The following is a 12,116-nucleotide window of genomic DNA, read 5'->3' as shown; positions in this document are numbered from 1 at the left end:
TGACTATATATATTACACATATGCAATTTATATTCTATAATATATAGATTCTAATATATTCTATATATAGATAGATATAATAGTAGGTTAGGCATTCAAAGACAATTCCTATTAATGACATCAAACATTCATTCTAAATCTTTCATATATACATATATGAGTCTCTGTCAATGTGCACTATATCATAATCAGCATTGTTTAAGCCCAGAAGCTCTCAAATGTCATGATATTTTCTTTTCAGGTATAGCGATTATCTTACAAAAATATTAATACTTCTAAGACAATAAATTTCAAACTACCACTTTTGGCAACATGTCTAAATTAAAAATTAAAGAGCAATCCAAAACCCAGTAGAGAGACCAGAGGGGTAAAAGATCAATATTTAAAATTTATCAGCTAAATAAAAAAAAAAAAAACATCAGCTAAGTAATAGATGTATCCCGAGAAAATAAAACAAAATGCAATGCTGTGTCATATGCTACTTACTAGTATAAGTGAGCTGGAAACCCTGGTCCGTGTCAGACCCATTGGTGTTGAACTCAAGCCACAGGTGATTGGAAGTGCTGTTCAGGACCAGCCCCATCAGCTCATTCTTGGTGAAGGCCCCCAAAGGACGTGATGAACTGTCTTTTCCATCATACACCTAAGGAGAAGTCACCGTGTGAGTCCCCATATTACTTCTGTTTGTATGTTAGCAATTCTAAGAAGAAATTCAAATCATCAAAGATCTGATTTTGTGCAGCACTTGGAAAAGGTAGACAGTGAAGTGAAAGCTGAATGCATGACATTGTGAAGCAGTCCTTTTTCTTTAAGTTTTTTCTTTACCGTCCACATTAAAGACAAAAGAGCTCATTTGTGGTCAGTTCATACTACCGTCATCACTTTGGGCGTTCTTCCCGTGCTTACTTAAAATTAAAGAAACATTTATTTGCATTTCCGGGTTCCATTATTTATCTTTGTCCCCCTCCCTCAGACTCCACTTCCCAAGGCTGAAGGGACGTACACTGTTTTAGGCATGAAGTTGCCTCTGAACTATCATGTAAGTAATCGGACATCTCAGCCCTCTCTGCTCTCTCGCATCTGAATGTATTACAAGATAAGACAGGACGTGGCAATCTCGTTCCATGTTGCAGCCATGGAGCCTGAGGTGACTTGAGTCTTGAATTAGTTGTAATAAAAGAATCCCACCATGTAATGATATCAGAGACATGCATTGCCTGGCTCTGAAACACTTTGTACTTGACTTTACCTTCCTAGGTGGTTGTGAAGCGCGAGTGTTTATAACAAATATTTGGAAGGCAGGTAGACAGTTTTGCTTTCGTGCGGACCTAAAGGGTAAGGGAGGGGGGCGTTTGGGGCTGCGTCTCTGAGTTTCCCCGAGGTAGACTGCACCGGGCGTGGATGACTGCCAATCACATTTCCTCAGTGGGGACTATGTCAAACAGTTTAGGGTATGGGCGTGTGTGCTTTCTGCTAAGGCCAGAATAGACCGTGTTTGCGTTCGGGAAGGATTCAGTGCTGAGGCTCCCCAACACCCCTAGGAAACTATCAAGAATAGAACGCAGAGGGGGAATGGTTAACCCGTTTGCCTCTTTGAACTATTGCAATGGTTCATAGCAAGAAACCACATTGGTACAGATAAGGGATTCTTGGAAGATAGAATCAACATGTATTATATTGGAAAACATCCAGTTTTTCTTGATTAAAAAAATCTTAACTAAATAAAGGACATGGAAGTCCTCAGTAGACTCCTCCAATGTCTGTTTAGTTCCCCACTATTTTCCTTCTCACATGGATTAATTCTTACTTCTCTTCTCTTAACTCCCTTCTAATACATGTATAGACCATATTCCTTGCTCAACAGACTTACACATATATACAGAATCCTAAAAGAAGAAAACACATTTAGAAAAATCGATTTTATAAATCATTATTTTATTTATTTCCAATTAAACAAGCAGATGCTAGGATAGTGGAGTCAGATGCCCTACAATTCCTCCAGCCACTGGCGACCGTTGGAAGAATCATCGCTTGGCTTAACATGTGGATTCGTGAGACATGGTGAGGTCTGTGACACCCAGACTCTAATGAGTTTTAAACCCAGAGGAATCTGGCTCAGAAAGAAATTGTCCAGGCCTTCCTGAAAAGGTCTCATGTCACTCCACATACCACACAATTCTCTGTAAGCCACAGAACCCACAGAGATGAGGAGCATTCGAGCAAGGAAACACTCATGAAGCATTGTCCAGAGTCACCTCTGCTGGCTTGACTGGGAGCTTCCCACAGGTCAAAAAGATCATTCAGACTGCAGCCAGCTCCCAGTATCCTCCAAACTACAACCACTAAAAAATTCTGTCGTATTTGTTGACATCACCGGCAATGAGCACTGTGCTTAGCAGGGGAAACGTCAGGATGAGCAAGTCACCCTCTACATGGAGCATCGTTTTCTCAGCTCCCTCAAGTTGAAAATTGGGATTCAAGTTTTGCATGGATCACAAATGACAACCCAGATAATACTGGAAGTCAGGAGACTTGATTTTTAATTCCAATTAAATTAGAAACAAGTCATGTGAGTTCGGCATATTGCCTGTCATGTACATACCCTGGTCTATATGCCCCTGGTTCCTTTTAGGTATTAGAAAAATGCTCCTTGAGTCACATGTTAATACAAGGCTGTAATTGTTTACATTGCTTCTCAGGGTTTGGTATTTAATCAATGCCATACGCTTAGAGTGGAACAGTCCAGTTAGCAGATGATCACAGATTAGGAGACATCACGCCGGGTCCTGGGGCAGCAGGGCTGGGTATACGGGGGGAGTCTTCCCAGTTTGACAGCAGCTTACCCAGAACATCCCAAATTAACTTTGCTTTCCATTATATATTCCTCTTTATTATGTTATATCAGTCACCATACAGTACATCATTAGGTTTTGATGCAGTGTTCCATGATTCATTGTTTGCGTATAACACGCATATTTCTCTTCCATGATTTTTTCCATATGAAGCAAGAGAACATCGCATTTTTGTGCATGGAAGTATTTCTATAAAATTTTGGTCTTTCTTATTGGATCATACTATGTATGAAGGAGCAATGTGAATAGCATTTAAAGCCAAAAAATAAGATAATCCCACTTGAAATGTTTTAAACACTGAGATATTTATTAGCATATTCAATAAAATATATGCTTGCACAACACTTAGGCATTTCAGATGATTGGCAGTTTCTCTGCAATTAAATGGGGTAAAGCAGGTTTTTGTTTTTGCTTTTTCTTATAATCAACAACTTTAAGCTGCAGTAATCATGAATGAACATTATTCGCTTCCTTCCATGGCAATAATATTTACCAATGTACATTTTATGCAGTATCTCTAAATCACTCACCTGCACCAAGTATAGTTAATTGTTACCTAAAAGTTTTCTCTAAAGGCTTACTGACTGCTAAATTTGAGGTTATCAAAGAACTCAGAAATGTTTACTTACGACGCAAGTTTAAATTTTTTTTAGATCGGTGAGAATGTACTAGTTTCCTGCCTGAAAATCACTTCTTAATTACAGAGCTTCATGATGTCAGCATGAGCTTTTGAAAGACGATTACAAGAAAAAAACAACTAGAACAAAGCTTCTCTTCTTAACAATGACATTGAAACAGTTGAGCTGGGCTTAGGAGGCAGTAAGGCACCCGAGGCTTTAAACACCTCTTGAGTGGGCGCCTAACAGCTGATGAGGTCAGGTGAGGTCCTGGAGGGACCCTCTTTAGCCATGATGCAAATGGATGACAAACGGGGGGTTATTGATGTTTCCCTATAGGCTGGCTCTTTGCACCTGTTCCTAATGCTCACAGCTTAAGGTGCGTGGATGCTCCTGACTCTGAGGAGAGGTAAATGTAAGTGGAAAACCTGAGAACTTCACAAAGGAATGAGCAGGGAGATGTGTTTCTCTCCTGACACACCTGGGCTGTGTAACCTGGACCAGTTGCTCGCTCCTCACTGGACCGAGCAGGGAGATAGATTGGGTAGTGTCTGGCATTGGTCCAAGGCCCCTCTTGGCATGCCCTTGCTCTACAAATGCCCCCTCCCTGGCCCCAGACCCTGGAAGGGCTCCAGTTTATTCAAAGAAATACAGAAGAGGTGGGAACTATATTAGAAGCTTTAGGAACTATGGGGCACTTCTAGTTAGAGCTGGGATTTCATAGATCAAGTCAAGACCTGAAAGTCCCCAGAATCCATTTCTCCTGCCTTTTGTTCCTGGCATCCATCTACAATGTGGGTGATGGGCTGGGTCCCGCCCCCCAGAGCATTCTCCTGAGACTCTGGTACTTTGTATCATATAATGCACAGAACCCTTGCTTCTGGTCCCATCCCAAGCATATCCCTGAGTCCTGTGAACACAGCTTAGACTCGTCCACTAAAATTCTGTCTTATCATGGTTTGCTCCACCTGAGCCCTGCTTTGTGGTCTAGGGACAGTGGCTGAGCTTGCTTCCACTATCACATCAAAATCCTCTAGCTTTGGACATCATGACCACATTTAGAAATTGAGAATGACTATAGAAAGTGTTGCTTTGGGGGCCCCACCAGCTTTAATAATTACAACTGGGTGCTCCGCATAATACCAGAAACATCCACCAGCAGTATACTACCTCAAAACATCCTCCAAAGATAGGTATCATCATATGTTTTACACATAAAGAAGCTAAACCTCAAGTATCAAATCACATGCCCAAGATGCACAACTAACAAATGTGAGGTCCAGGATTACAGACTAAGATAGATCAAAGCCTCCCCTGAGGACACTCAGGAACACCTTCACAAACCAACTGGGTAAATAAGCTGGAAAAATTGTGTATCTCTAAAGATATATTAATAGATGTATACATCTCTACGTGTATATATGGATAGCTATTTCATGGGTTCCTAGAGAAGAAGAGATGGAGTCTCATTCAAGAAGATTCTTCTTACCTTTAGAACATCCCCTTCCAAAAGCTGGAAGCTTCGAGCCCCAAGATGAATCCCCTTGCCAGCTTCCGTTTCTATTTTATAGATGCACTCATGGTTATTATCATAATTTGATGGGAAATTTGGAGACAGCAACGTTCCTTCATTTCCTTTGACACTTGCCCCACATTCAGCTAAAATAAATAGGACATAAAAAAAGAAAGAATTCAAAAGTGGAATTACTGATTTTAACACATAACAACTCTACAATCATGATAGCCCTCTCCTCTCTCAATGTATGTTTGTCATTAATATATTGTTTTTATAGATTTGTGACTTTTGTTTTTAACTGTTTACTAACTGGACAAGAAATAGCCTCCACTGGTCCATTTTTAAGATTTCTTGTTTCTTTTCATAGAATACTTCTTACTCCACGGAAGCAGCCTGCTATCCCACAGAGAGATCTAGAATAAAATCGCTCTGCCTGAGCCCACTTGCTGTGTTATAGGGCAGTCATACCCATCCCTCCCCACTATCATTTCTACCTCACAAAACGTCCCCACCAATTCCAGTGTGACAGCTCTGTTGTACGGAAGTAATTTCCTTAGGTTCGTATTTTGTAGCATCAACCTCAACACATGGAAAGGGGACCTAACATACAGAAAATCACTGCTCAGCTCAGTCCTTTGTCACAGCGCTGAGCCCATCTGCATTATGTCTCAGGACAAAAGAGCATTCAGTGGAGGTACATGTTAGCTTCTCCCCTTCTCCTAAGGAAAGCAGAGGGTCATTCACTACTAGATCCAAATTTGCATAAAAGCAGCGTTAATCAAGGTAAAAAAAATAAATATAGCTCTCCATTTTCTGTCAACTCAGAGAAAGTCACTTAACCTCTCTGCTCACCTCGAAAGTGAACAGTTTAGCTGAAAGACTAGAGCTTTAAAATCCAATCAGTCCAAAATTATCATTAAATAATAGAGATGTCGTGCATGCGTGCTCGTGTGTGTGTGTGCGTGTGTGTGTGAGATAAGAGAGCTCCATGGGATTTAGCGCCAAATAATTTATTGGCCACACTGTGTGCCAAGTGAAGTGATTTTTAAAAATTCAACAAAATGGGGCGCCTGGGTGGCTCAGTTGGTTAAGCGACTGCCTTTGGCTCAGGTCATGATCCTGGAGTCCCGGGATCGAGTCCCGCATCGGGCTCCCTGCTCGGCAGGGAGTCTGCTTGTCCCTCTGACCCTCCCCCCTCTCATGTGCTCTCTCTATCTCATTCTCTCTCTCTCAAATAAATAAATAAAGATAAATAAATAAAAATTCAACAAAATGAGCATGAAGAACAACGGTCAAGTTAATAATTACAATGGCGTGCTCGGCATAATCAGTGAAAAGGACATATGTAGTGGAGGTGAGGCAGTGAGAGGAGCTCACAGCGCTCATTTTGTGCAGTGTTCTGTAACTTGGGCAGACATCGTGTGCATGCCCATTTTCATGGTTGTGATTTTCTCTGACATCTCCATCCTCCTCTAACAATTAGTACAATCAGCTACACCTCTAGCCATGATTCCCTAGTCTGCTAGCCAGAAGGAAATTGCTAGAGTTTTAAGATCAGCTCCCATGGATTTATGCACTTGGACCTTATAAAGTCCCCACAAAGAAGGGTATGGAGAAATACACAAGAACTTGGGCTCCTCACCTGTCCCTTATCTCTCCTTAACTGAAGACATAAAGGCTTTTCTGGGCAGCGGGGCACAATGGTGACCCAACACAATGGAAATTGGGTTTCATAATATTTTTAAAAACTATAGACATATTTATATTTATATGTAATTATATATGTTTTAATTATAATAATCTTTTTAAAATATTTTTAAGAAAAGAAAAAAAATATGGGGAGAAAAGTATGTGGTGTATCTCTCATGCTGCATGTATGGGTGGGTGTTCAATCTCAGGACTGTGCCTTGGTGGTCTTTGAACAGTGAGCAGTCCTGTTTTTTGTTTTTGGTTTTGTTTTTTAAGTAGGCTTCATGCCCAGCACAGAGCCCAACGCAGGGCTTGAACTCAGGACCCTGAGATCAAGACCTGAGCCCAGATCAAGAGTCGGATGCTTAACATGAGTCACCCAGGAGTCTCGCAGACATTTGGCTTTATAAGTTAAATTCAACAAGCATTTTAGGTCAGTAATCCCCTTGGGAAATAGTAGTAATACATGGGCCTTGTTGTATATTTTTTGCTTTTTTTTTCTTTCTTAAACGAATAAGATTTTTTTTTTAACATAAGAGCCAAAATAAATGGAAAGAACAGAAAACAACAAAGCAGAGTATCTCTTTGGTTGTTCTGTGGATGGAATAGTGGGGATGGGGTGGGGGGTCAAACTTGTTCAACATATCAGACTTAAAAGGAATTAAAAAAAGAAACTCAAGGGAATTCTGATAACTGGAATATAAAACCTAGTCACACATAAATCAGGAGTTTTTATTTAAAATTGAATTTGACAGTGATCAATAAAATGAACCATTCAAAAATCAAATTTAAGTCCTTTTATCCATTACTTTATAAATTTGAAAAAAAAAAAAGTCTCGTAGTGGAAGATGGAAAAATACTGATATAGTGGCAAATAGATTATTTTTAGCCTAAGGAAAACATTTGAAGAAGTATTTTTTATGGCTGTAACAACCGGTTGTGTGTATTTGGGTTTAGCATGCATTCGAATCTATCAAGTCCTTTAGCTGACAGTGTGCATTGCGCGTCCTCTATAAATGCAGGCAGTCCTGAGTCAGACCTCCCCAGAGGGTGGCTGGAGGTGAAAGGGATAATGAGGGTCCTGGCCCCCCCTCTGGCCACCATCTGGTCATCAGGAGGGGCGGCGGTCTTCCTTCTTGACTGAATGAGGTCAGGAGGAGGGAGGGAGGGTTGGAATGCAGAAGGGGTAATTAATTGAACACAGTGGTAAGTCTTGAACCCAAAGTGTGCAATGAGGGCTTGGCCACGGTCAGGTAACCATGGAAATACGTATGGGAAGTCGTAGCTTGTCTTCACGGGGCATTCCACGAGGAGAGCAAAGCCACAGAGAATCGACTCGGCTGGGATTCACTCACCCCTGAAGGAAGTGCTTCTCCTTCCCAAAGGCAGGACCTGCTCTAGCTCTGTCTACCAGCTGTACCTGGGGCTCCGCATTTGTGGACAGCCGGGCTGGAATTCCTTTCTTTGGTCCTCACATCGCTACATCTCCACTCTTCTCTTCCCCTCCACAGATTTGCCACACCGAAAACCGGACAGACTCGGTTAGGCATATCGTTTTTCAAAGGAGACAATCTATCACGATAAGACTGATGCGTGAATTCCAATCATCGTGTGTGTGTCACGCACTTTAAGTTCTTCACATACAGGGACTCATGCAATCTTCACGGAAACCTTGTCTAACAGGTTCATAAACCACATTTTACAGGTGAGGAAACTGAAACAGAATAGTTTAAAAACCAAGGGATTTCCCCAAGATCCCACGACTGGTACAGATTATTGATTTGCTATAAACTCTCCATACTTAGGAATGGAATTGTGCCTTTTTCTTATCTTAGCCTAACTAACAATGAAAACATTTCATGGTTAATTGTTCATAATATTATTAATTATGAACAACAATGAAACTAAGATAGTATGGGTTTGCTATAGATGGGAGTATACCTTTAAGGACTTTTATTTGGAACAGATCATCAATTAAGTGAAGATGATATTTGTTTTCACATTAGCATTTAAGACATTAACTGCATACTTATTTCACATAATACAACAAAAAGAGAGGACTAGAAAGAAGATTTTGGCATTTGGATACATGAGAAGAAAAAAAAAGCTATTAAATATAAAGATGTAATTTTACATATCTTTTTTTTTTTTTTTAAGTAGGCTCCATCCCCGGTGCAGAGCCCAATGCAGGGCTTGAACTCAGGACCCTGAGACCAAGATCTGAGCTGAGATCAAGAGTCGGATGCTGAACCGACCGAGCCACCCAGGTGCCCCTCTTACATTTTTATATCCCTTTTATTAGGATTTGGATGCTAGGATTTTGCTTTAAGGCAGATATATAAATGGTGCTTATTAAGTGCACTACATAGAAATAATAGATGTGAGGAATTACTTGGCCAGTTGTAACTGGTAACCCTTTGAGGACAAGTGAGTTTGTTCCTTCAGCTGCAGAAAAGATGGCAGAGAAACAACCAACCACCTCACCCTTGCATTTCACTTCATCCTTACCCGTGCAAAGTAAAATCTCCCTATATCAGAGCAACTGTTTCTCATCCTGAGTCACAAGGAAAATTTCTAAGTAAACATTCAACAATAATTCATTTATTTTATATACATCAGTAGCTAAATCCAAATCAAAATGCCAATACATTTATATGTGCATGGACAGACTTTCATTTTTCTAGAGTAGTTTGATATAGTACCTAAAGACAGTCTTCCATGTGAATTTTTCTCTGAGGGTATGAAATTGATAGTAAAATATATAAACGTGGTATCTTAATTATTTTTTAAATCTGTTTCAAGATAGTATTTTGTTTTATATATTTATATTCCATGCACTATTACTATTTCATATATATTTGTACTGTTTAATATTCTTCAAAGACTTTCAAGCAGATTATCATGTCATTACATTTTCCCCCTTCAAATCATGACTCTTACATCTTTCCTCAAGTTTAAATAGTTACATGTGTTCGGGTCGACACTATTGCAGTGAACATGTGTGGTTGTTGCTGTTTTCTCTGATTTTATGTCAAGATCAATAAGAAAATATGACATCTTAAAGGTGGAACATGATTCGCCATTTTATCTTGAGAACCTTCATTCACTACTCAACTTAGTGCTGTAGCAGGTTGGCAGACCAAAGGTCTGGTGAGAGATGCGGTGGGGGACGAAGCGCCAGGACACACAGAGAATCTGGGTGTGAGACAGGCTATTTATGGGATTCATCGACATGACTGAGGTAGGGGGTCATCTGAGAGAACGGTAGGAAATCTGGCTGCACGCAGACTTGACCAGATCCGGGGTAATGTGTGGGCTTCACTGAACCATCATGAGAGGTCCCTAAAAGTTTGGAGGACCGTGGGTGCCCTGACAAAGGGTGTTTGGGAAAGAGGAAATGGCCTAAGAGAAAGCAATGGATCTTAAAGACTCTACGAGAAAACAGAAGGGGTGCAATCCTGTGAAGGTGGACTTGTAAAGCAAATTCTAGAATTCCTAGTCCAGACCAACACACTGGAAAATCAAAATAAGTAATGGCAGAGCAAATAAAATGTCGTGGCTTTCTGTCCACTAAGCCCTGGGACGCTATCCCATAGGAAATAATTTAAGAAAATAAGACACTAACAGTAAAAAGTGAATGCTCAGAAAATTACAAAATTTAAGTCATCAGAATTTCAAAAATTCTTTGAACTTGACTGAAAATATCTATTGTCAATCTCCATTACCGGAGCAATTAAATGTATCAATTTTAGGTTCTTTCAATAATCCATTTAAAATTACTTTAAGATGAATGGATATAATTTTGCTTAAGATGAATCATTTGTTCTTTTTATAAAGAACCTACTGAAAATGTAATTAAAATCGGATTGTCATTTACGGTTTTGTAATGGAAATGAACTAATTAAAATTAAATTAACATAATAGAAAGGAGCCAGTTGATTTCCCATATATTCTTCTGTGAAAAGTATCTACCTGTGAAGCCGAACTTACTCAGCTCAGGCTACCATAACCAAAAACCCCTCACAGCTCTGGAGGCTGGAAAGCCAGCACCCACAGCACTGACTGTGTGCTCTGCATACACGGAAGAAGCTGGATTCAAGCTCCCTTGCTCAAGAGCTCTGAGTGATAGTGAGGATACACAGGGTCTCTCATGCCACAGGGACCTTTCTTAACAAAGCGGCTGGGCGTGAGGTGTGTAGTGGTGATTATGCAAGTTTTGTGGAAATTGCAGTGGGGCCTTTGAGAACATTCTGAAATTGTAAATAGATTATTTTACATTAATCAGCATATGTATAAATGCTTTGAGAGCATTATTTGAAGAGCACAGACATTGAAAGGAGCTTGACTATGGAAGGGAGACAGAAAACTTACTTCCTTTCTGCTTTAAACCAAGAATATTTTGGTTCCTAAAATAAAATCAGTAAATGCTATCAGTATATACATATATATGTATGTGACTATGTATATGAAGTCTTATTGTTTAGAGTCTGTAAACATATGAACTCTATTTTATATATATATGTGTGTGTATATATATATACACACACACACACATATATGGCCTATATTATTTAAAATGTGCAATCTTATTTTTACTCACAAAGAATACTTAAGAATTGTATAAAATGCTATTCCTAGTTTTAATCAATTTGTTATCCTATGAACCTTTATTTCCTTAATTTAATGCTATTATTGAGTTAACTTTTAAGACTCAACAGAGATTAGTTTCAGTTTTTATTTTTGTTTCAAAGTTTTAAACTAAGAATTTTTTTTTTAAAGATTTTATTTATTTATTTGAGACAGAGAGAATGAGAGAGAGAGAGCACATGAGAGGGGGGAGGGTCAGAGGGAGAAGCAGGCTCCCTGCTGAGCAGAGATCCTGATGCGGGACTCGAACCCGGGACTCCAGGATCATGACCTGAGCCGAAGGCAGTCGCTTAACCAACTGAGCCACCCAGGTGCCCTAAACTAAGAATTAACGAAAGAAATTGAAACAATAGATCGGTTGGCATAGGAAAATAATGTTTAGATAGAATTGGTCAAAAGATTTAAAGTTAAATTTAGTTTATCAAAATACAGACAAGCTCTTTTGTTCTTCTATGCCTCTCTGAAATATTTGTAGTCCATTATATAGTTGAGTCTAATACTGTTGACTTTTTTACCCCATTTTATTCCATCCAAGGACACTATACTTTGTCCAACAAATAAATTAATGCAGATATTCAACAGGATAACTCTTGCTTTCATTGATTTTTTTTAATTCTCTCAGCAGATATTATTTGGTAATTAATCTGATGTAGAAATAGAGGCTTATCATAATCTGCCTGAGAAAATTCTGTGTTCACAAATGTGTGTTCATAGATGCAATATTAGATTAGGGAATTCTAGTGGATACTCATTTGTATTATGTCTGCTTTCCTCTGCCCGTTTGTTTTCCAAGAA

At 39.4% G+C, this 12,116-nt stretch overlaps 1 protein-coding gene across 1 annotated transcript in view; it reads right to left on the bottom strand.

The window, feature by feature from the left end:
• CSMD1 (CUB and Sushi multiple domains 1) overlaps positions 1 to 12,116 on the bottom strand; it is a 519,075-nt gene that overhangs the window by 363,408 nt on the left and 143,551 nt on the right. Inside the window, exons 11-12 of the mRNA XM_035003847.1 lie at positions 4,959 to 5,128; positions 487 to 643 (exon numbers count right to left, since the gene is read on the bottom strand). Coding sequence (XP_034859738.1) covers positions 487 to 643; positions 4,959 to 5,128 — 327 coding nt within the window. The remainder of the gene's footprint in view (positions 1 to 486; positions 644 to 4,958; positions 5,129 to 12,116) is intronic.

This window comes from Mirounga leonina, unplaced genomic scaffold (assembly GCF_011800145.1).
Source record: "Mirounga leonina isolate KUSES-001 unplaced genomic scaffold, KU_Mleo_1.0 Mir_128, whole genome shotgun sequence".
NCBI lineage: Eukaryota > Metazoa > Chordata > Mammalia > Carnivora > Phocidae > Mirounga > Mirounga leonina.
Note: the sequence above shows the minus strand (reverse complement) of the source record. Positions and strands in the feature narration are given on the sequence as shown.